At 43.8% G+C, this 25,640-nt stretch overlaps 1 protein-coding gene across 1 annotated transcript; it reads right to left on the bottom strand.

Moving 5' to 3' along the window:
• Nucleotides 1–25,413, bottom strand: col4a3 (collagen, type IV, alpha 3). The gene is made up of 52 exons (XM_018662873.2): nt 25,130–25,413; nt 19,725–19,781; nt 17,839–17,928; nt 17,669–17,713; nt 17,382–17,426; nt 16,877–16,939; nt 16,728–16,781; nt 16,589–16,615; nt 16,379–16,453; nt 16,174–16,236; nt 16,054–16,089; nt 15,919–15,966; nt 15,687–15,761; nt 15,553–15,597; nt 15,393–15,455; nt 14,965–15,009; nt 14,772–14,825; nt 14,612–14,653; nt 14,377–14,458; nt 13,859–13,894; nt 13,548–13,712; nt 13,371–13,463; nt 13,073–13,168; nt 12,888–12,958; nt 12,103–12,291; nt 11,809–11,977; nt 11,632–11,724; nt 11,239–11,343; nt 11,057–11,151; nt 10,731–10,881; nt 10,075–10,188; nt 9,795–9,962; nt 9,611–9,700; nt 9,363–9,497; nt 9,118–9,216; nt 8,920–9,009; nt 8,696–8,835; nt 6,970–7,096; nt 6,513–6,593; nt 6,292–6,393; nt 6,150–6,197; nt 5,869–6,054; nt 5,665–5,795; nt 5,292–5,364; nt 5,061–5,132; nt 4,809–4,934; nt 4,617–4,715; nt 3,140–3,352; nt 2,338–2,515; nt 1,943–2,057; nt 1,634–1,806; nt 1–1,001 (listed from the first exon to the last, which is right to left on the bottom strand). The coding sequence occupies exons 1-52, from the start codon at nt 25,244–25,246 to the stop codon at nt 920–922; spliced, it is 5,031 nt and encodes a 1,676-aa protein (XP_018518389.1). The 5' UTR covers nt 25,247–25,413; the 3' UTR covers nt 1–919.
• Between the last annotated feature and the right edge of the window lie 227 nt (nt 25,414–25,640).

Raw genomic sequence — 25,640 nt, 5'->3', positions numbered from 1 at the left:
ACTCTTTTTAAACAGAGTATAAAGATCTGACTGTGTTCCCGCTTCGATGGAGGAAAATAGCAGAATCATACAACAGAAACTGATCTGACTTCTGTAAAACACATTTTATTAAACTTAACAAGTATCATATTCACAAAACAAAGGTTTCACCAGTTTGCCACTATCTCAGTAAATTTAACAATTACAGCACAAGAGTATGTACATCTGAAAACAATAGAGTCTTGAAGTGAAACACATGGTTCCTCTTCGTACATACGTATAATATTATGGTTTGATGAAGAATTAATTAGTGAAAGGTCGTAGAAAAACTTAATGACATAAAACAACAAGTCCCAGAATGCCTTGCCTGAGAACCATCCAATCAGGGAGCTTCAGATTCTGTTGTTGTGCAGAAAATAAAAATGCATCACTCTTTGTATCTCTAAATTTTTCCTCGTTGACTTCAAGTTTTCTTGGAGCTCCTCCTGGTGGCTGTCAGAGGAAGTGCAGCTGCTGATTGGTCAGTCTTCTTCCTCTGTTGTGTCTCAGCACTGCAGACCTCTGTCAGAAGAAGGTACTGCAGCTCCAGTGATAGTAGTACTACAGTAGCAGGAGTTAGAGGCCGGAATTATTAGTAGATAATGGTCACAGTAGCAGTAGTAGAAGTAGTAGAAGCAACAGAAGAAGCAGTAGTAGTACTTTGAGGTTATGGGCATTAGTATATAATGGTAGCAGTTTCAGATGAATTCAGTGAATTAAATGATGAATAATTTTGAATTCTATCTAAAACTAAAAACAGGAAGCAAAGATGGTGGATGCATCTGTCCTCTGATTGGTCAGTGCTGGTGTGAGGACACAGGAAGTAGAGCTGTTGTCAGTAGTATTAATATCAGTAGTGTTGGCAGCAGCAGTATTTACAGTGGTAGTATCAATAGTTCTTTCACAGCATCTTCATACAGACTTGACAGCGGCTAATCAGACTGTCAGGAAAAACCCTTCTGTCAGTCAGAGGCCTCGGTTTACTGTGGGGCGAGAGACATTCACAGACATGTTACCACAGGAGAGAGAGAGAGAGAGAGAGAGACTATGACTATGAATTGTGTCTGTGGTTTTTGTTGGTGACCTCACTTTGTTTAAACCTCCTCGGCTGCTGGTTAATTAGAGGACACTGCCCCCTGCTGGTGTTTTAAAGGACAGCCTCACATTTCCTTTCAGTCTGATGTTTTTTCTTTTCTACTTTGTATGATTTTACACTGTGGTTCTGAAGAACAACATTTCATTTCAACTCTATTTGAAAAATAAAATTGATTCTCGGACAAAACAAAGATTAAATTATGGCAAAAAAACAACACATTGTCTGTAGATTGGTTCTAACCTGTTCAAGGTGTATCACACCTGAACACTGAGACAAAGATGCATCATACCTGGGTACATTGTGTACCCAAACGTGTAAATAAAAGTGTTGATAAAGGTGTATCATATCTGACCGCATAGTTAGGGATGTATCAGACCTCAGCGTGTCGTTAGAGGTGTATCGTACCTGAACATCTGTTAAAGGTGTATTGTACCTGACCACATTGTAAAGATGTATCGTACTTGACCACGTGGTTAAAGGTGTGTTGTAACTGAACATGATGATAAAGGTGTATCGTACCTGAACATGTCGTTAGGGTTGAGAGCAGCCAGCCAGTAGCTGTAGGAGTCGGTGTAGTAGTTGCAGGTTCCTCTGCCGTGACACTCGATGAAGGGAATCTTCCTGAAGTATTCCAGACAGGATCCAGGTGAGGCCAGAGGCTGACCCGACCCTTCTGCCCCTACTCCTGTTTCCTGGAGACAAGCAGCAACAACAGCAAGGGTCAAAGGTCAAAGCCGCATCTCACACTCTCACTGTACATCTGTCATCAACTGAAAGGTTGCAGATGTGAACCACGTGACCAAACCCGACCCAACAACATCAGCTCACCATCACAAAGGAGTATCCATCCCAAAGATTATCCCACCCAGGGGGACAGCCAGGAACGTCAATGGTCTGACTGTGGATGGCAATCACGTTGGCTCTGGCCTCACATACAGTACACCTGTAACACAAGAAACAAACATACGGACAGACAGGTATAAAGTTCTTTGTGTCTCTTGGTTGTTGCTTTTCATTTCTTTGTAGCTCTATTCTATTTGATCGTTTTGTGTCTCTTTGTAGCTGCTTTGTGTTTCTCTATAATTGTTTTGAGTCCTTTAACTGAGGTTTGTAACTTTCAGACAAGAAATATTAAACTCTCATTCACTTCAAGTTCAAGTACATCAAACACATGTAAATACAAGTTGTTGTTTTGATTTGGTTGAATTCCGTGTGTGTGTTACCGGCTGATGTAACGCTCCAGTATTTCCCCCGAGATGAATGGGACGCTGCCTGACAGTGTTTCATCAGTGGACAGCCAATAGGAGTAGTCATTGCGGGAGGCATAGCGACAGGTGCTGTCAGTGTTGCAGAAAAGAAAGGGCATGGTGGTGAACAGAGGGAGGCAGCTACCTAATGTACCTGAGGAGAGAGAGAGAGTGAGAAGGTCAAACAGATGCTTTTGGTTTCATTTTAACAACACATTGAAGGTGGTCCATGATACGCTTCAGTACAGCATCTGTAACATGTTATTGTATAGGAGCCATATCGTTCAGCTAAACATTTCCTGTCTAATCAGCTACTGTCGTTCATCCTCTGGGAAACATCTGTTTCTGACCTGTGTTTTACTGTATTTGACTAAAAAGTCTTTGTGTTGAATATCAGTTCAGTTTCCTCCCTCTGGTGCAGAAGTTCATGTTTATTCTGGATTCATGGGTATTCATGGGTATTTGAGTATCTGCAGGTACATGTTTGTGTATATGTGGGTACCTGTAGCTGTATTTTCTACTGTGCTTTTATCTTCTGTTCTTGTTGTTTGTGTTTTATTCTACTTTATTCCCTGTACTTTCATTTACCAGATTTTGTGTCATGTTGGTGTTGAAGTGTTTCAGTTATTTTGAAACGTGATATAAATAAAGTTTATTATTATCAGATGTTTAAGTATAAAGTTGCATAAAACTCAAAGTACAAATACCTCAAAACTGTACTTCACACAGTACCTGAGTAAATCTACTTAGTTACTTTTCACCAGTGGTGTCATGTTACCCAAGTCTTGTCCATGAGCTCGGTTGTTCCCGTTGATGAACAGCAGTGAGTATCCGCTGTACACCTTGTTGGTTCCTGGAGGGCATCTTGGGACAAACAGGTTTTGACTGTGTCTGGTGAACAGGAAGCTGTCCTTCTCCGGGTTGTCCACGCAGGGACCCGGCAGACCTTGAATACCTTTGGGACCAGGTGGACCACATGGACCTGCCGTACCTGTCGACACAACAGAGTCAGAGGACAAATATAAAAAAAGGCTTCAATACAGTGAAAACAGACAATCGTCTTCCCATGGGGAAATGGATTTCTGGAATTCCTGACAAAGAAAATATCACTGTGTGATTACATGATCCAAATCTTCATCTTCAAAACTTCCCATTTTCAGTGTGTAGATCGCAGCTCAAAGGTTGTTTGTAGCAAAGGAGATTAAGAAAACTACAACAGACTGAAGCTCAGGTTGTAAATCTGATTTGTTGTCCATAAGACCCATAAACAGGAAGCTGGTGGTTGATGTTTCTGGAGCTTTGAGGAAGTTCAGGATGTCTGGGAAAAGCTCAGGTGACATTTATTATCTTGAGGGACGTCTGGGTTTAAACAGTTTTAAAATGTTTTATGAAGGATTTTAAGAAGAGACTGAGTCAATCTGATAATGTTTTTCTTAACATTTTGTCTTTAAGTGAAAGTTAAAGATAAACAGGAGATGATGTGAGACCAAAAGCAGCAGCTGGACTTGAACCAGCAACCTGAGGATTACCTGTTGATCACCTTATCCCACTAGACCACGCAGAGACGTCTAAAGAGAAATAACAGAAAAACATCTATGGATGTAACTGAACCAGGGTAAGTCTGTCTCTTAAACCTATAGACCACCGGGACCACACGAGTCAGGTCAGGTCTAAACCCACAGATGATTCTCAGAGTGTTTTACAGCACCTGTCCTCAGAGACTGGACTCAGATCAGATCAGAACAGTTTGACTTCAACATGTTTGAGTCTGAATCTGTTCAGACTGAAGATCAGAAACCTTAAACCTGATGAAGGTGAATCTGGTTAAGTCTGATCCTCAGTCAGTTCTTTTTGTCTCTCTGGTTGTTGATCAGCGCTGAAGGTGGTCCAGTGGATCAGGATGCCAACCTTCAACCACGAGAGTTCAAACCCCGGGACAAACACAGGTCAGCGGTGTGTGAGTGTGAAGAGTGAATGTGTTCAAAACGAAAACTAAAAAAACCTCAAAACTAAACTTAAAAACCTCCTAAAACTCAAACTGCGCAGTGTCAATGCGTAACATCAAATTTGCGATTTCACTGCATTGTTCATCTGGGATGGAGCCGACCATCAAGGGAACCACAAAGATCACCTGTCAAGGTAAGAAGCTAACTGGCTAAGGTAAACAGTTAGCTTTTACTTGTTAGGATTTTGTAGCTAACAAGTGGAGGAGGAAGAACAGTAAAACCTGTAACCTCTTTGTGGTCTTTTTGTACCTTTTTGTCCAGTGGGTCCCCGGTCTCCCTGCTCCCCTTTCAGTCCAGGACGACCTTGTATTCCTCTTTTCCCATTCTGCCCTCCTCGGCCCTTAATACCTGCAGCCACAAAACACAGCAATGTCTCTAAAATCCCATTCACACAGTTTGTATCTAAAACTGCTTTTACACCACTCACACCCAAACACTGACCTTGAGGTCCAGCTTCCCCAATGGACCCCGGGTGTCCTCTATTTCCTGGTGGTCCCTTTTCTCCAGGAAGGCCTTGGTCTCCTGGACTCAGTATTACCTCCCTGGTTGCGTCCTCCCCCCTGGGTCCTGCAGGGGGCAGTATTCGGAATAAGCTAGTGTTCCAACCATTGGCAGTTACATGGTAAATTGTATTAGTGTATCAGAACACTACTCAGGTGTCCGGCTGCTGTTAGTGGACAGTCACTGTGTTACCTCTGAATCCAGGTACTCCTTGAAGTCCTCGTGCGCCAGCATCACCTCGTGACCCTTCATCACCCTTCAAACCTGAAACACCCCCAGAAGAAGCTTCACTTCACAGACTAATGTGGCAGCAAATAATATCAGATTTATCTTCCAACAGCTATTCTCTACAGAGTTTGCTGAAGTGTCTTCTGAACAACATGGACACTGACCGATAAATGTACCTGTGGATGGAATTCTTACCAACAGGTCCAGTGTAACCAATTTCTCCAGCATTGCCTTTGTACCCAGGTGGACCCGGAGGTCCGTTTTCACCCTGTCAACAACAGGAACTGTATTAAGATTTTGGATCTAACATCCAGTTCAGACAACTCAAATTCATCCTGATTGTGACACAGTGTTGTCGTGGTTGACAAACTTCCTGCATCAGGCCTGAGTATGAACATTAGGAACAATGAATAGGTCTTGCAGTGTGGTGTGAATGATGATTGGTCAGGGTCAACCTTGTGGTGTTACCAGTTTTACAACCAAGAACGAAAGACAAAACAATCGTGCAGACTGATCCTTGCGTAAGTTGAATTTTTCAGTGTATATTGTAACTATGGGATGTACTGACCGGCTTGCCTTGTGGACCACGTAGACCAGGGAAGCCAGGTGGTCCTGGTTTACCTATTGGTCCTTTATATCCCTTATCTCCTTTATTACCAGGGCCTGGAGGACCAGGAGGACCCTTACAGCCAGGGGGACCTAGAAGGAGAAAGACCATGGTTAGATTCCATATTCAGCATCTGTGTTGTGTGATATTAATGTGCCTTTTTACCTTTTGGTCCCTTTCCTCCAGGGGTTCCACAGTTTCCTTTCTCTCCTTCAGTGCAGACTCCCTTCTGGCCATGACAACCAGGAGGACCTGGGGGTCCAGGAGGACCGGGACAACCTGGGTTTCCCCCAGGACCACATGGACCAGGAGGGCCACAGGGACCAGGAGGACCTTTATATCCAACACAACCTGAGGAGACGAGAGGATGTGGAGTGTGTGTGTTTTATTTCTTCTTCTTTAGTTCTAATTAAAAACAGAACTCATAATCAGAACTGAGGACTCACCAGGTAGACCTTTCTTCCCATCTGGGCCCCGGGGTCCAGATTCAGAATCTGTGGAAGAAACTCTGTCACGTTATGGACATCAGAAACCTAAACTGTTAACAACAACACTGATGGTGGCTGTTTGCCATCACTGGTCTCCTACATCCCATGGCTCCTTTCTCTCCAGGAGGTCCAGGTATCCCATCTTGTCCCTGGTTTCCTCTGGGACCAGCTGGACCAGGATCTCCAGGTGCCCCATTGTTACCTAAAAAAAGATGTTAGTGACATACTGAGGACAGACATCACCTCATGTTTACATGAACATCTTTGGGATCAGTAGAAGTATTGATGACATTAATGACTGTGTAATGCTGGTTTATGTACCTGGGAAACCAGTGCATCCTGGAGAGCCATTTTTCCCTGGAGGACCATCACAGCCCTTTTCACCAGGAACTCCAGGACGACCTGAGACAGACAGACAACTTAGCAGAGGTTTCCACTGAGGTTTTCATGAGCAAACAGGAAAAACACTTTGATCACGTGACAGTTTTTAAATTAGAATTTTTTGGGGAGGTTTTATTTGGTCTTTCCCCTGAAATGAAAAACATCAAAGCAGCTTTCACACATGCAAATAAGATAAGATAATCCTTTTTTTGTCCCACAATTGGGAAATTTACATATATTCTCATAACACCAAAAAAGAAATGAAGAAAACCAAAACAGATTCAATACATGAGACACAGATATGCAAAAACGACCACCTTATCTATTTATAACACAAAATAGACTCCAGGCTGTTTAAGCTGCAGATATATTAAGTATAAACAGTAAAGAATCACACCTCGGTTTCCCGGGGGCCCAGATTGGCCTTTGGGGCCACAGGGACCATAGGCTCCTGGAGGACCAAAGTTTCCTGGGGGTCCTGGTTTCCCCTCTGTACCTGCAGGTCCTGGACATCCTGAAATCCCCTGAGATGAGGACAGAACAGGACAAGACACGTTACACGTTATAAAACAAGAGATCAAGTCAAGTCAAGTCAATTTTATTTATATAGCGCCAATTCACAACAGAAGTTATCTTGAGGCACTGTACATATAGAGCAGGTCTAGACCGTACTCTTTATCTTATAAAATTTACAGAGAGAGACCCAACAGATCCACCATGAGCAGCATTAGGAGACTATGGAGGGAAAAACTTCCTTTAAGAGGCAGAAACCACACAGACTAAGTCAAAATGTATTAATGTATGTAATAATAATAATAATAATAATAATAATAATAGCTAAAGGAATAATAATGACAGAGCAGTGAAACATTAACAGCAATAACACTAATAAATGTTAAATTATTGTAACATCATCAGTTGAGCTGGATCATGGGAGCAGCAGGAGCCTCTACAGCTCCAGAGACAGAACCCTGCAGTAAGAGACAGTAGCAGAGAGAGAGAAGCACAGCCTGGGCAGTAATGTGTTTGATGGAAGAAACACACAGTTAGAGTGATGCAGCGATATTAAGACGGTTTATAGTAATCTCATCAGCAGGACATCATGGACAGCATTTAATAACTACTAAGCTTAACTGATGCATTGAGACTGACCCAACCCGCAGAAGGAAAAATGGTAACCTGAAATAAGAATCAGAATAATATGCTAGTTAAAAGTTAAGGCATAAAGATGAGTTTTTAGTTTGGATTTAAAGGCCTTAACTGAGTCAGCCTGTCTAATATCAATAGGGAGGTTGTTCCAGAGGAAGGGGGCCCGATAGGAGAAGGCCCTGCAGCCTGCTGACTTCTTTTTAACTCTGGGGACAGACAGCAGCCCTGCACTCTGAGAACGCAGAGCACGGGAGGGAATATAAGGGTTAAGAAGATCAGACAGGTATAAGGGGGCTAACCCATTTAGAATTAGTTTAATTCCATGACTCCTATTAATTTGGCCAAGAGGAGAAATATTAAGAGAGACAAGCAGGGGGCCAAGATCAGAACCCTGGGGTACTCCATATTTCACATCAGAGAAGGCTGATATGGTGTTATTACAAGAGACACACTCAGTTCCGGAGATCCGGGTCATAAATTTATAACTAGGGTATGGTGTGTACAGTCTAACATAATTTACATAAAACATAATTTTTTTGATCTTCTGCTGTTGATTTTATGCCCCTCAAGCCCTTGGGAGTTAAAAATACACTTGGCTTTATAGCATGTGTCCCTGAAATTTGGATAGAAAGAGGTGAAAGAAGAAGTAAAACAGAGCGGATGCTGAGCTGAATTACAGAAAGAGAATCATATAAGTGTAAAAAAAATTAAACAAACATTCATTTTTATTAGAGAATCGTAGCTGTGTAGGATAGTTAAAGGATAGAAAACCTATTGAACATTCACTCTATCTTGAAAGAAGTGGTAAAGACTGAGGCACAATAACAACATAAAACATTGTGTCATCAACGTACAAGGATAACAGATTGTCTGGTTAAAAAAAGATTAAATAAAATATAAAACATACAATTTTTTTGGCAGGTAGACAGTGGTGTCAGGGTCAGGTATGTTTGGTTGTGTGTGGTGTGTGATACCTTCTCTCCTGGGCATCCTTTGGATCCTGGTCCAGGCGGACTCGGTTCTCCTTTAGGACCTTTAGGTCCTCCCGAACCTGGTTTTCCATTTGAACCAGGTATCCCACAAGGGCCGGTACAGCCTTTCTCACCTTTAACACCTGGACATAAAACACCAGGACACTGTAGAAAAACAAAGAGACAGAATTCATCCCAGAGAATGAAAGTTAATTTTCATTGTTTACCTGGCTTCCCCATTTCTCCTGGGATACCAGGAAGCCCACAGGGACCAGAAGGACCTTTCTGCCCATCTCTGCCAGGGTCTCCAGGAAGTCCTGAGACACAAGCATATTAATCAGCGGTCAAATTCATAAAGCATAGAAACACGATGCAACAAAAACAGGTTAAATCTCTTCTTTAAGTTTTCAGGAAGTTGTGCTCACCTTGTGGCCCAGTGTATCCAGGAATACCATTGATGCCGTTGGCGCCCTGAGGTCCCGGGGGGCCCCGCTCTCCTTTAGCACCAGTAATACCTACCGCCCCTGAGTAAGTAAGTAAAAACATATAAATTGAGAATAAAAAGGAGCCCGGAATAAAACCCAGAGGAACACCAACTGAAACCTGTACAGTGATCCAGACAGAGTTCTACTGCATTCATACAGGAACTGAATACAACAGAATAGGGTACCGGGGGCTCCAGGGTCTCCATGATCTCCGTACATCTCAACAGAAGTAGAGACTCCTCTAGGTCCGGGCTCTCCTGGGTCCCCCTGAGGCCCTTGAGGTCCCTGAAAGCCGCTGCCTCCATCTGCTCCCATATCACCTGTGAGACAGACAGACAGTTATAGCGAGACACAGATAACTGATTGATTGATTGATTGATTGATTGATTGATTGATTGATTGATTGATTGATTGATTGATTGATTGATGAAACCTCTTGGTCCTGGTCGTCCTGTCTCTCCCGGTTTCCCATCATCGCCTGGATTCCCAAAAGGTCCTGGAGGACCCATGTCCCCTCTGATACCTAAAATACACATGTTACTATACTTGTGAGGACACAGTGACACAACTTGGCCTGAAAAGCTGAATGCAAACCAGATTCAGCCATGCCTCCTCACCTGGGCTTCCTGGCTCCCCATTGTTGCCTTTCAGGCCCTTTAGTCCGGCACCTCCTACCAGCCCTGGAGGTCCATCAAACCCTGGTGTCCCATGTGGTCCCTGAGACCCCATGGTTCCCACACCTGGCAGCCCAGGATCACCCCGCACTCCCTTTGAGCCCCGGGGCCCTGAAAAACAGGTGTTAGACTGAGAGACAGGTGGGTTCTCTCATGTGGTTTCAGTTTTGCTAAATTCTACAAACAAACCTCAGCGCTACCGAACATCCTGTGCAGTTGGTACCTGTGAATCCGATGATGCCAATCGGTCCCTCCGTTCCTTCAGGTCCAGGAGGTCCCTGTGAACAGAGTCCAACAGGACCAACAGGACCGGGCATACCATCCAGACCACTACGACCTGAGAAACAGTTCAATTCACTTCAGTTAAATTATGATGTTTTCAAGCCTGTGTTAGTCAGACCTCTGGAATCAGTTTTGGTTTTCTGTCTTGGTTTGACTGGTTTGGGTAGATCTAAACACAAAAACTGTACCTACACCTTCAGATGAAGTGGTCTGGATTTGGTCACAAATGAATTCTGGAGTGGTTTGTTTAAGGTTTGAGCTAAACAGGTTCCTGTAGCCAGCTGAGCTTTGCATGCTGGGAGGTGGAAGAGCCAGAGAATGGATGGAGGTCTGGCCTGGACTAGCTCCTTGATAACTGGAACTTCTTCAGGACGTTTTTCCTGTGTTTACTTTCTCAGCCTAAACACATCATTTACTGTACTGAACCAAGAGCAAAACATGATACGTTTAGCAACCAACTCATCCACTGATTCAGACCAGAACAAACCAACTGCAGGTTGGTAGGCTGTAGGTTACTTGCAATAAACTACAACATGGGTTAGAGCGATATGACTCAAATGAAGACAGTACTGGTTCTTCAGATCGTAAATTATCTACCAATGGGTCCTGGTGGTCCATCTTGTCCTGAAGGTCCCGGAGGTCCATCTACTCCTTGGGGTCCGGAGTTTCCTTGGGGCCCCACAGAACCATCTTCTCCCTGAGGGCCCGACTGACCCTGCGGACCAGGGAAACCGATACCCCGGTCCCCCTGTAAGCACAAAGTAGTGGAGTAGATTAGATGTAAGGCATAACCATATTAATAGTGATGGTTTTAAAACTAAAATATAGTATAGTATAGATACAGCCTCAGGGTCTGTTAGCTTCTTGTCATTCTGTCAAGTGCAATCTGTCTGAAACTTCCTGTTCGTACGAGTCCATGTTACCTTTGGGCCCGGCATTCCTGGTGGGCCCGATGGCCCTGCTCGTCCCTTGACCCCAAAACTTGATATACCTTTAGTTCCTGGAGATCCCTTCAGTCCTGAAGGCAGACAAAAATAAAAACATCATCTTCAGTCCATGTGAAGCCTCAGCTGGCTCTCCTCTCCACCACTGTTCCTAAACTGACCTTTAATCCCTGGAAAGCCTGGGAGACCCTGCAAAGAAAATCCTTTATCTCCTTTTTCACCCTTTGGACCAACAAATCCTAGATCACCTGGAGGCCCTGTCAGCCCTGAGACCAGCAGAAAACAGAGGTGAATCAGCAGGTAAACAGACCAATAGAACTGCGTCAGGTTCATCAACTGATTTTTTTTTAAAACTGATTTTTACAGATAATTTTTACTCCCATTTGGTAATCCACCGTGATTGTTTTCCTTCTATAACTTGATTTTCACAGATTTTTGTAGTTTTAAAGTTAATATCAGATTCTCACCTGTGTCTAAAATCATCACGTTTTTTTTAAATAATAAAAGTCAAACATTCGTGTGACTCAGAGCTGCAGCAGATGAACCTGTCTCACCTTCAGGTCCAGGATTTCCAGATAAACCTTTCTCTCCCTTCTGTCCTGGATCTCCTGGGGTGGTTTTGATTTCACCTGGAGAACCTTTTTCGCCTGAGAGAACACACAGACAGACTCCTGGTCAGCTGCTGGTCCACTTCAGACCACACCTGGACACTCTCACCTGGACAGACTCACCTGGATTTCCAGGAATTCCCTGCTGTCCCAGGACTCCCATATTGCCTTTAGGTCCTGGAGATCCTGGAGCGCCAATACCAGGAGGTCCGGTGGGTCCCCTCTGTCCTTCCAGTCCTCGGGGCCCGGTCTCCCCGAGTGAGCCCCTGTTACCCTTCTCTCCCGGAGGCCCCTGAGAGCAGCGTTAAAGAGACACAACAAACCATCTGTGATCTGACCACGTTACAGACAGAGATCTGGTTTTGGTCGACCCCCCCATTCCCCCCTCAGATCCAGTCTGATGGCTCTTATACTCACAGGGTTTCCTCTCTGACCCAAAGCACCTTTCAGACCTGGAACTCCTTGACGTCCGTCTGATCCCTCGCGACCTGGTGGTCCTGGTGGCCCCGGGGCTCCTTCTCCACCCTTCTGTCCCACCCTCTGCATGATCCCCGGGTCACCAAAAGGTCCTGGGGGCCCCGGGCTGCCAGGGGCACCAAATGGGGCCTAAAAACAGACACATATTGTTCTAATGTTATTTATTTGTTCATCCATACAGAGAAGAACCTACAGCTGAACCGCTGCTCACTACTAATGTGGCCAGTATGCTGCTGTACATTTATCTGTAGAATAACTCCCTCTTGTCAAGATACTTAGTATTCTGCCAGATGTACTGAGAGTAATCAATATCATTGAGATACATCACAGGTGAAAAGGGCTTTGCTAGCAGTCTGGGGAAACTGCAACATGTTTTGAGTCTAGTTACATTTAGTTTAAATACTTCCCTTCCCCAAGATACTGTTGGTACCTGGATACTTTTGGAATCTTGAAATTGTTAGTATCTTACCCCTAAGTGTCTTCTCAGGTGCTTTTTGAAAAAGCTACCACACACTCATCTGGACTCAGGATGTTGGACAGAGTTCACAGATGTCAGCTTTCCTGGCCAAATCTAACGTAACAGCCATTTCCTACAAACTGTCAATACCTTTAAACAGAAGTGTCTCTGACTGAAACATTTCACATGCTGAAAGACTGTCTCTGAAAATGTCTGAAGAAATTTAACATGTGTGTCAGTTCAGAAGACCTTCAGCAGGTCAGCTCACCGGTGGACCAGGTGGTCCTCTGGCACCTTTGAGCCCTTTGTCACCAATGGGTCCTGATGAACCATCTGAACCTGGAGACATTGACATCACAGAGGCAGAGAGGTGAGTTTTACCTGCTCATCACCTTTAGTTTTAAAATGAAATTCCATAAACGATCAACTTTTACTTTGGTACTTTTTTCTTACCTGTCCCCCCATTTTCACCTGGCTCTCCTGGTTTACCTTGAGGTCCAGGGGTGCTGGAGGCAAGAGGACAGACCAAGCAGATTTCACCCTTCTCACCTGACAAATACCAATCAATCAGTCAGTTGGTAAATCAGTTATGCAAAACATCTTTCCTCATTAAAAATCACAAAATTCCATTGGAAATCTGATGTATTAACTCTGACTGATGCTGACGTCCAGACCTGATTATAGAAACATCACCAGACCAGTCATCATCAGGTCTGACACCATAATTCCCCCATTCATCTCACCCACTCACCTGGCAGTCCAACATGCCCTCTGGTCCCAGGATATCCCAACAGGCCTTTTGAACCTTTAGCTCCAGGAGGACCAACACCATCCTGCACTAAATCTGACAGAGAACAACACGTCTGATGGTGAGATGGATGTTTTCTGTTCATTTTGATGGTTTCTATTCAAGTAAAGTTTCTCTCACTTGGTATTCCTGGTTCTCCTGGATCTCCCTCATCTCCAGGAATTCCTGGGAAGCCAGTCTTTCCTGGGGGCCCAGTGATAATGGGTCTTGGTTCTCCTGGGTCTCCTTTGGGTCCAGATAAACCAGGCAGCCCCCGGCGTCCTGGAGGCCCAACAGGAGCCTCAGCTGGAGAGAAAAAGTAGAGATTTTTATTTAAATATATATTCATCATTATTATGACTATATATTTCAAAACACTGTGAGATCTGATTACTATTGATATCATTATTGATTTTTATCTGATTATCAATAACAGAGTAGGTGGAGTGTACCTGGCTTGCCCTGCAGTCCAGGAAAACCAGTGACTCCTGAAAGAAGCAGAGGCTTGTCAACCATTAGACAATAGAAGAAGAAAAATGACCAGAGGAGAAGTGCTTCATCTACTCATCCACCATGACTTCTCTATTCTACATGGGCTTTGCCACTCTTTATATGACCTCACCTGACTCCTGGTGTGACCTGGCGCATGATCTAAGATAAACAGCACATGGCAACAATTTTCGTCCATTTTTTTTCCAACAAAAACAGGCCAGGTGAAGGTGAAAAAATGAGGTGCTTAGCGAGCCATCAGGCATTCCATAGGGCAGCCATGTATACAGCACAGTATTAGGTATTTATGTTTGTCTGCCAGTTGTAAATAGAAAGTCATTCCATCTGTCCTTTATCCAGCTGAACTTCTGCTACTGAATGTGAATCCCCTGAATGGACACTGCTGAACACAAACCAGATCAAAAATGTGGTTTAAAATGACGTAAACCTGAACCTTCATTGTGATTTTAACCCCTCATACCTTGTTCTCCAGAGTATCCTGAGGGTCCAGGGAGCCCAGGGAAACCACGTTGGCCCTTCAGGAGCATGTAATTGTAGACCACCTGATGAAAACAGAAGAACAGAAACTGTTGGTGCTAAAGCTTCTTGAGAATTATGGTCATCAACCAGACGTCCTGTTGGCTCGATGGCTTGAGGGGTTAGTTTGAGCTGTCTGTCCTCCTGCAGATACAGAGACAGTAAAAACTCAGACTCACCTCTCCTGGTAGACCTGGAGGACCAAGTTCACCTTTCTCCCCCTGAAAATACAAACCACAAAACACAGTCTGTGTTAATGGAGGTCTGGGTCCAGCTCCAGGTTAACATCTGACACAGTACTTCATGTGATACTGCTGTAGTACTTCATACAGCACTCACCTGGGCTCCGTCAATACCTGGAGGACCAACATACCCATGATCCCCTGGGTCTCCCTGCAGACAGACACAGGTTTAGTCAGTCTGATTCCAACTGAGAGGATGTTATTAGATATTTTAAGGTGCTAGTGGAGTCTAGGTTTGCTTGTCCTCTAAATGGAGCAGAATGCTATGCTAACATTAGCAGGGTAGTTACCTGAGCTCCAAGCTCTCCGATGAGTCCGTCCTTTCCCGGTTTACCCTGAAACACAAACAATGACCAACGTTAGACCAGGTCCAGGTTTCTGCTGAAGTTCAGATCATAACCACAAAACAAGAATAATTGCCTCATGGTTGTATGCTTCCATCAAGGTATGGCCAAGTCACAATAACCTTTGACCTTTGACAGCTGAAATCTAATCAGTTCATCTTTGAGTCGAAGTGAACGTTTGTATCAAATCTGAATGAATTCTGTCAGTGTTGCTCAGATATCAAGTTCCCAAAAATGGGATGTATAATCAATAATGACAAGTATAACCCTCAGATACGGATCAGTAACTGTTTGATTACAGGCTGAAATAATCAGTTTTGATTATAAATCCATATTTTCATAGATGAATGCCCTGGTTTCTTTCTCTTTCTTACCAGTGAACCAGGGTCACCTGAATCACCCTTCTGTCCTTTCGCCCCCAATATCCCTGGGTCACCCTAGAGGAGAAAATAAACGCACCCATCAAACCAGTAATCAATATGATTGATCTTTGCTGCTGTGGATGAGATGAGTTTATGAATCGTTCTGACTTACAGGAAGTCCACGACAACCTCTCTCTCCGACTTCACCTGGTTCTCCCTGAAATATGATGACAGGAGAATATGAGTGATAACAGTCGGACAATCAGAGCGATGGATTCAAAGACACACAGATACAAAGACACAGGCCTTCAGCTCTTTGGGTCCTTCAGCGTACAGCTTGATCCCTTTCTGTCCAGGAATCCCTGGAGGTCCACGATCACCCTGAGAACCAAGCACAGCTGATGATGATGATGATGATGATGATGATGATGATGATGAGGATGGAGATGATGATAGAGATGATGGTGTTTCACTGATTAGAATAGTCACAGGTCTTTATTTACTTTGCAGTTTAGCGTTAGCATTAGCATTAGCTCACCTTCTGTCCTCTGGGACCTGGGATCACCGGACTGGGACCCTCCTGACCCTGAAACACAAACATGGTATCATCAGGACCAAAGTCACGTGGTCAGACAGAACCTCAGTCTTTCAAACATTAGTGTCAGAGACTGACCTTCTCTCCCGGTAACCCTGGCAACCCTGGAGTTCCCTAAAAAACAAACAAACAAACAGCTGACATCAGTTTGTGGGACTGTCGATTGTTAAAATATAGTTTGACAGAACTGAAGCATACAGGAAGTCCAGCAGGTCCTGGTGGTCCTGGCAGACCTAGTTGACCTGGACCTCCCCTCGACCCCTGAAACAAAAACAGCCAATCAGAAAACAGTATCCATCAGCCATTCAGAGAGAACAGTTGGCACTACAACTCGTCAATTATCTCTCCTTGGTGGGGGAAATTTTGTCTTGCCAGAAAAACAAAATGTCCGACAGTGACTGACCTCTTTTCCATTTGGTCCTTGTGGTCCTGTCTCTCCTTTAATATCCTGAGGGACGGCGTAGACAAACGAGTCTCCCTGAAACCACAACAAAACAGAAACAGTCAATAAACAGCTGCTAAAGGAACAGAGAAGCTAACTACCTAGCTAGCTAACTAAATACAGTGTTTTGGTATGACTTGAATATGAATGTATTCATGTGAGTCCTCGTACCTTTGTACCTCGCAGTCCTGGGGCACCCTGAAACACATCAACACAGTTAGCTTTAGCTTCTGAGAGCTAATTAGCCTAGCTTAGCTTCAGTCTGCAGTGATTGAAAAAAACCCAATCACAGACAGTGGGTGGGACTTACTGGAACGCCACGACGTCCTGAAAGCCCGGGGTATCCTGGGTACCCAACATCCCCCTGGAGGACATCAATCAATATATTAATCAATCAATCATGGGGCCCTGGGTCCCCTTTAAAATAGGACGATCCAGTGTGCAGATACTCATCTCTACCTTTGTCCCATTGCATCCTGGGAGTCCATGACGGCCTACTGGTCCTTCACGTCCAGGAATTCCCTGAGAAAAAACAATAATTAAATTAATAAAACATTAATTGAAAACATCACAGTGAAAAATATCTCAGGTCTCAGGTTTTGATGTAGAAAGTGGTTGGAATATTTTTCACTTGTCCTGATAAAATAAGATTGCAAGACTGAAGGAAAATGACTGGAAAGAATGTAGATTTTTTTCAGTTCAAATATATAATTTAACCAATTAATTTAATTTCTAATTCAGTCCTTTCAGTGTAGAGAATTGTATAAATGTCTACTTATAAGTTTTTAAATTAATTGAAAAAACTTGATGTAAAACTACATTTTCTCAGCGTTTTGTTTAAATAATGTTTTTGATTTTTAAACTTGATAACACAGAGACTGAAACATTGATTTACTACTGCATGATCACAATCTATAAATGCTTTAAATTCTCTGTTGTCTGAAGATGGTACAGTGGTTCTTACTGGCAGTCCTGGAGGTCCTGGGAAACCTACTTTTCCTGGAAGACCCTGGAGAGCACAGAGAGACAGATGATTACCTCTGTGGGTGTGTGTTCAGTAAAGTTTGAACTGATTTTTAAGTCCAAGAAGATCCAGAGCCAAAGAGTTAAAGAGGTTAAAACAGACGGTTTAATGTGTTGCCCCCAGCTCGGAGGGAGAATCACAGCTGGAACCAAATTTACATTTCAAATGAGAATTAAGCACAAAAGCATCAAACTTTAACCAAAGTTTCACGTCATCATCAGTCCTACCCGAGAGCCTTTGAGTCCTGGATATCCTGGTGCTCCCTGCTCACCCTGAGGACAAGGAAAAAATCATCAAACAATCAGAACCCTGAGGAACTCCACAGTCTGTTTAAACTAATGACATAAGAACTGTAACGTGAACAACAACAATAATAATAATGATAAACGGTTGTTACCCTCTCTCCTTGTGGTCCCTGGTGACCCTCGTTTCCAGGGTAACCAATCACTCCAGGAAGTCCATCTTCTCCGGGGAACCCGACTTCACCCTGCATGAGACAAAAACACAGGTAGAACTTAGATGACGTGATCCTGGGTCAGTTCAGCAGGTAAACTCAGGTGAATTCAAGCTAACAGATAACTCTGTGCTGCATTATGTTCAGGTAAACTCAGGTATGTTCAGGTGGATCCTGGCTGTGGTCCAGGTGCATTCAGGTATACTTTTTCATGTTCAGCGGAGAGGAACAGGACTTTTTTCTCTGGCTGCTGAACACACCTGAGATCACAGAGTTCATACCTGGGTGGTCTATGAAGCCACACCTGAGTCACAGGTGTAGCAGAGACACAAAGACCTCAGACTCGGCTGCAGCTGAATTGAGATCGGTCCACATTTTTACAGGAGAGACTGAAGACAATGACAGAAAGATGTAAAGATCCTAAAATATCCTCAGTTTGACCTCTGGCCCTGAAGAAAACATCACCTCCACAAATCTAAACATCAGACTGAATATTAGCTCAGTTTTAACTCTCATAGAAGCTGCATTAGAGCTCATAAGACACCAGTAGAACCTTGGTATATGCACATTAAATCCAGCTGAATCCACATCAGGCCCCTTCTGAGACCTGACTAGACCCACATAGACAAAACTGAAGCAAGACTGAAACAAACACAAAAATCTCTGTTACTGATTCTTGATATTTTTAAAGTTTCCTGGCTGGATTTCAGAGATGAACGCTGGGTTTTAATGTGAGAGTGGGAATGACAGAGGTTGTACATGTAATGGATCTGTGCAGTGACAGCAGGTGTCCATTAGGTGGCAGCAGAATTTAAACACTAACTGATCCAGGGTCAGAAGACAATCCACTTGTTAAGTCTGACGTCACAACCGATGAAAATACTGTTTCCTGGTCCAACTTCTCTGAGTCTGTCCTGTTTTCTAGATGTGCTGTGTGTTGTTTACATAGATCTGGAAAACAAACTTTGACCCCAGCAGGTGCTAACGTTAGCTAGGTTAGCTGCTGGTAAAAGCAGGTGCCTCTGATATAAGCTCTGGATTTTACAAGCTGTTTCTTGCTATGAGCCCACATCTTCATGTTTCAGCTGTCAGTCCTTTTCTGTGCTGCCCAGCTAAGGTGAAAATAGACGACAATATCTAGCTATTTCACTATGTTGGGAGCACAAAAAAGGACTGACAAACGAAACACAAAGATGTGGGCTCATAGCAAGAAACACCCTGTAAAACTATAGCTTATGCTGCGTTTCATTTAAATCAGAGGTCAGAAGTTGGAACTGGGAGTGACATCACCTCTGAGTTGACCACATTCCAGTTGAGAAGTTGGAAAAACATGGATGCTCACAGGAAAGCCTTTGCTGTTCTTGCTCTCTCTGAGTATCAAAAATAGTAAGAATAACTAGGTATGATCATCTATTTTCACCTTTTACCAGCAGGTGCTAAGATTAGTTTAGCTAGCTAACCTAGCTAAAAACTAGAAACAGTATTTTTGTCAGTTGTGACATCAGACTTAACAAGTGGTTTGTCTTCTGGCCCTGGATCAGTTGGTGTTTACAGTCTTTCTAATGGAGACCTGCTGCCACTGTGTTCCTGAACACACAGAACTGAAAATTAATCAAATATCAGAAAGTATTAATACTTATTTACATTACTGCAGTGTACATAGTATTTCAATATTTTTGTCTTTAGACTACCATTAATTATTGAGTAGAAAACGTCTTGGACTTCACTGTAGCTTTTACTTTAATGTTTATAACATCAGTGATAAACAGAGTTGAACAACAGGTCTGAATGAAGAGAACACCTGTCTCACCTGAGAGCTCCTCACTCACCTTTTGACCTTTGATCCCGTCGCAGTGACACAGCGACTTCCCGCTGCAGTGACACACCTGCAGACAGACGAGACCAGAACACACTGATTTAATCTTTCTGAGTTCATGGCTCTGAGCATCTGATATAACAACACACACACACACTGAACTCAGATCAGATGAACGTCTGAAGCAGAACGATCATCTTCTGTCTGACTCCAAACAGCGACTCGTTTCACACTCAGGGTCATAAAGTTCATTAGTTTGACTGACTGAGGTTTATTGATCAGCTTGATTGGACAGATTGATTTTATTGATCCAGTTCTGTGCAGCAGCTTCAGGAGATCAGAGGCATTTACTGACTCGTCTCTGGAGCTCAGGTGGATCAGGATCAGGTGGATTTCCTTCTCTCTGTGTCAGTGTGCAGGAGTTTTATCAAAAGGTCTTAAAAAACATTGAATCTCCTTGAAAAGAAGCAGCAGTTGTCCTTGACCTGTATGTTCCTGCAGGAGAGGAGGCTGCAGGTTCAGGAGCCTAGTATTTCGTAACAAAGCACCTGTACCAGAAACCTGATTTATTTTCAAACTCCTTCACCAGGTGGAGCTGTCAGGAAAAACTAGAGTCCTCAGGTCCAGATATGCAGCCTCCTCTGCTACAGGAACACATCATCAGTCCACACCTCGAACCTCAACCAGGACCTCAGAGAGGATGTTTGGCCTCAATAAAGTTAGATCAGGACCAGAGTCTGATCAGGACCAGAGTCAGTCCAGGGCATGATCAGACTTGTAGCAAGGGCAAATGTGACTAATGAACCAACTGCAGAGTGAAACAGCTGTGCTGAACATGACTGGTTAGAGAAGGAAGAACCAATCAGAGCTACAGGCTGTGTCTGAAACCAGTCACTACTCATCATATACTGAGTTCACCTTCTTGTAGTGCCGTCTGAATCCTGCAGTATTAAAGAATTAAAACAGAGACACATAAACTGACATTCCAGCACAATTAAATCCAGTTAACAGATTATAAAATAAAAATAAACACAGTAAGTAAGTAATAAAATATATGAGTAAAAGCCACAATACAGAGCAGGAAATTCATCATCAGCCTCGAACCTGATTTAACAGGAGGCAGCAGCAAACTGAGAAGATTTATTATGGAAGGTCGAACAGCTGACTGATTTTAATTGTGCGACAGCAACAACAAGTAGAGTGTGAAATCTGTGTGAAATCTAACAGTCTAACAGTCTGACAGATTTATGATAATTAAATATTAAACTTTTTAGAGTCAAAACTGTTGAAGTTTGTGAGTCAGACTGAAGGATTTTTATTTCTATTCTTCTCTTGAATCCAGCTGAATAAATAGTATAAATACTGGTCCAGGTCCTGATTCTCTTCAGTCTCATCAGGTCTCCTCCTCCTCATCCTGCTAGACTCTAACAGTTTAAACCTGTTGGATCCTGCAGGTGTATCAGGGGTAAAGTTTAGTCCAGACTGAAGTTAAACTCTGGTTTAGACGAGTGTTACTGTCGGACATGTTTCTTCACGATGTCTTTATCTGTCAGACATATTTTGTGAAGGTTGAAACCCAAACACGTCCATGTATCCTGCAGGTGTAACTGTGCTCTTCCTGTGATAAAGTGCAACAGCAGCAGACGGTCGGACAGACGGGCCGATGAAGGTTCTGATCTCAGCCTCTTATCTTCATTCCTGTCTCACATGCTGGCAGGAGACGCCTCAACACGTCCGTGGCATCATAGGAAATGTTCTACATTTACTCTGATGGTTCAGGTGTTTGAGGACAACCTCCAGACACTCTGTGTCTCAACATGATCTGTTCGCTGCATCAGACAATAAATCTGACCCTCATGAGCTTCCATACAAACTTTACTGAACAAAAAACAATTATCAAACATTTATTCTTCTGTTTGTTCTTCAGTCTGGAGGAGTTAAAGTCAGACTAAACATAATCACTGACTTCATTTGAATGACTGAAGCTACGTTTATTAGCAGCAGGAGGTAGATGGGATTGAATGACAGAAACCTCCAGACCTGTAGATCCTATCTCACCTGTTTGGTAACCATGGTAACCAGGGATAGGACCTGATACAGAGGAACAGTCCCTGAATCAAGGGTGCTGTATGGAAGAATTGGAACCAATTTACCATATTTACATGTGATTATTCCCTGACCTTCTCCATTGCCTATAAAACCCTGAAGAATGATATCTATGTAAAGGACTCAGGTCGAGTTTTCAGGACACTAAGGATCCTGAGCACCCTGCCACAATAAAAGTCTCTCCTGCGTGACTACAGTACCAGCAGTGTACTATGGTTAGCTTCGAGATGGAATCTGCCACCGTTACGAAACGACCGGCCCCCGGCACAAGAAATACACCAACACAAACTCCACGCAAGAGCAAAGGTCTTCAGTGCTGGAGTTGAAGGCAACTGGACTTCTTTTTAGTCCTGGTGCCTTTTGGATGAGAGGAGGAACCTTAAAGTCCAGTTGCCTTCTACAGCCTGGACTGAGGTACAACCAACAGGTCTTGGTCAGAAAACCTCAGAGACGTGACCTGAACCTCAGCATGAAGAGCTCTGAGAGTGATCTCCAGAATCTTGACTTGAACTTTGAGCTGAGTTAAAGAGGACAGAGCTTTAAGAGGAGCTGGTGACAAGCCTCGCAGCAGCTTTCTGGACTGACTGGACCGAGTCGTGACGAAATAAAAGCGTGTATGATCACGTACAAGATGATCAACACCTGATCAAATATAACAACATGTCCTCCAACTCATACAGCCATACTGATCATTTGTCCCTTCATTTAAATATGGCTAAGAAGCCCCTGCTGGCAGCAGGACATATTGCAGCATGCCAGCTGTAGTCATCAGGTGTCCTGGAGCTTCATCGTCATGGTAACTCTAATAAACATGTGGTTAATGGTATTGAAAGGTCTCTCTTCGGTTTAGGCTTAAAAATGAACCTGGGTTCGGAGAAGATTGTGGTTTTGGCTCAGCAGAGAAACAACCACTGTGCGGTTTTACACAGGAGACAGGTTCTCTGCATGAAAGTCCTGTGCTTGTTTGTTAGCGCTGACTTTTTCAACATTTATACTACATGTACTTAATAGATGTCATAATTACTACGGCCACTAGGTGTCACTTTACAAGAAGACGTAACTGGGTCGTAATGAGGCGCTGCACTGACGACATGTGCTTTCATTTAAACCAACCAAACAACTCCACAGCTCAGCAGAGAAATCAAATGGACAGAACAAACTCAGCATCTTCTCTGACAAATATGAGACTCACATTCAGTGAAAAGGACTAGAAACTACTGCCAGCCCCCTTTAATAACTCCCCCCTGAGACGTCCTGTTTCCTCAACAGCATTTACTTCAGAACCATCAGGTCACTGAACAGCTCCTCAGTCCTGCATCAGCACTAACCTGTATTTTATATGTTACTGTATTTCAAAGCACCTGGTGCTTTATTTCTATTTTTATTCTGCACTTCATTTATTGCTTTCTGTCTTAAACAACTGAGATTTTCTCTCACGTCCAGGTATGAATGTAATATTTCATGTGTTCTGTGTTTTAATTTTGCTAATATCTGTAAATTTCCCCATTGTGGGACTAATAAAGGATTATCTTATCTTATCATGAGTACACTGAGGCAAGTTGTATGGTGATAAAACACACAACAACACAACAACAGGAGATAAAACAAATACTGTTTACAGAAGCTGAACACAAAGAGATCAAACTAATGAGATTATTTTTATCTCATGTATTTGACAGAAGCTCTTGTTGTTCTCCACATGTTAGAGGAGATTTCTGTCTCAGTGAACAGAGGAAATATCCGGGAAATAAAAACCACATCATCTCTGTTCTTCAGCTCCGTCTGTCCAGCAGGAGGCAGATTATTCTCTGAATCACGTTTAAACTGTTTCAACCTTTTTAACCAGAGAATCAGATCTAACACCTGATCCAAGGGCTGAGATTCAAGGGTTTTCAAGACTTTTTTAGACAATAAACGAGTCAGTAAACGTCTCTGATCTCCTGACAAATCAAACTGGATCAATACAATCAATCACTTCCATCAGTCAAACTGGATTCTGTCAATTAAACAAGTTAAAAAATGTGAAAAGATCAGACGATTGCTGTGAATCTGATCTGAGCTTAGTTTGTGTTTCCCTGCTGTGTGTGTGTGTGTGTGTGTGTGTGTGTGTGAGTGTGAGTGTGTGAGTGTGTGTGTGTGTGTTTGAGTCAGTAATAACAGCAGATCAGGACAAAAGGCTGAAACAGAAAACAGACGAAGCTAAAACAACAGAGCGAGCAGACTGGAGGAGGCAGCCCATTTTCACACTGTGACACATTCAAGTACAAGTTACTGATTACATCTGAGTAATAGACTCCTTCATACACCTGATACAGATCATTCACTGAAAGTGAGAAACGTGTGAACAAACTGAGAGGTTCAGTATAAGAATAAAGAAACAAAAACAGAAATACTCGAGTACTTCAAAGCTGTAATTAAGTACAGTACCTGAGTAAATGTACTTAGTTACATTCCTCCACAGTCTGCAGACAGACAGACAGACAGGTTTTATTTCCTGTCCGACATTCTTTCTACATTCTTTTATTTCCGCAGTAAAAACAGCAGAAAGTGTCTGGATGGACTGAGCATGCTCAGAACGACGGGGGGTGGGGTCACGAGGGACGTGGCGAGGGCTAACGCCGCACACATAGCTAACATGCCAGCAGCAGAGGTTTCATCAAACGTCCGCTCCGAGGGAGGAGCACAGCTCAGCGGCGGCCATTTTGACTGATGATGACGTCATCGCTGCTGTGACCATTTTCTCAGACAGAGTTCAGCCAATCAGGAGACAGGAGAGTCAGGAAGTCACCACCTGAGCACACGGCACACTCCACTTATCTGACTGCTTCCTGTCAGCAAAGACCAGGTCTACGGCTCTCAGGTCTGAGGTCACGTTCCAGGTGATTCCTGAGTCAGTGTCCAGGCTACATTAGCACCTGCTAGCAAAACACACCCAGATCTGTGACTGATAGCTGTCAGCTGTTAGCAGCCCAGATGCATTCTGGGTAATGTAGGCGTCAGAAAACCTCTCTGATTCTGCTGCATCGGATCTTTTTCAAATCCGCGTACGGCTCCTTTAATGTGTGTAGTTACCACACACACACACACACACACACACACACACTCCTGCAGCCCAGTTCACACCTGAGTCAATGAAAAACAAATAAAACGTACAAAAATATCACAACATTGAGTTCTGACTGATTTTCACAATAAAAGCCCTCTGACCTGCAGCTTCCTTCACCTCTGACACTCACCATCCTGCAGGTGATCAGTCATCAATCACCCCCTCCTCCCCCCTCTGTCTCCCCTCCTCGGGGTGCCTTCACTCACCCTCTCGGCGTGTCCCGGAGCGGCGGAGCTCAGCAGCAGCAGCAGGACCAGCAGCGGGTCGATCCTCCGCCTCGGAGCCTCCATACACGCGGACACACGACTGCAGACTCCGCTCATCACACTGACTCCAGGGTGAACTCAGAGCGGCTCGGCTCGGGCTCGGGCTCGGGCTCGGGATGGGCTCCGCTCCTCGGCTCGGCTCAGTTCGGCTCGGTTCGGTTGAGTCCACAGGGGGTCCCGTGCAGCTGATCCTGTCCGGACTCTTGAACCTGCTGCAGGATGGAGACGGAGTCAGACTGGACTGGAGTAAATACCCAGGCACCCAGGGCAGGGACTTCCGGTTGTGGAAAAAAATAAGAGCTGCTGTCACAGCTGTGTTTGTGCAGCCAGGTCATCAGTGACTGTTCTCCAGCAGTGAGCTGCTGTTTAATGATGACTGATGGATGATTACAGGTGAAAGCTCAGGTAAAGAACCATTAACGATCAGCTGATCAGCCGTCAAACACCTGGA

This window comes from Lates calcarifer, linkage group LG21, assembly GCF_001640805.2.
Source record: "Lates calcarifer isolate ASB-BC8 linkage group LG21, TLL_Latcal_v3, whole genome shotgun sequence".
In the NCBI taxonomy this organism is placed as follows: Eukaryota; Metazoa; Chordata; class Actinopteri; family Centropomidae; genus Lates; species Lates calcarifer.
The sequence above is the reverse complement of the archived record's forward strand: the minus strand, read 5'-3'. Positions and strand labels throughout refer to the sequence as shown.

Coding starts and splice junctions, on each gene's coding strand:
- col4a3 (XM_018662873.2), bottom strand. CDS start 25,246: ATGAGCGGAGTCTGCAGTCGTGTGTCCGCGTGTATGGAGGCTCCGAGG. Junction 13,169..13,370: donor AGGGCATGTTGGACTGCCAG/GTGAGTGGGTGA, acceptor GGTATTTGTCAG/GTGAGAAGGGTGAAATCTGC. Junction 11,344..11,631: donor TGGAAATCCTGGACCTGAAG/GTGAGACAGGTT, acceptor TGCTGGTCTCAG/GGCTGACAGGGCCTCCAGGT.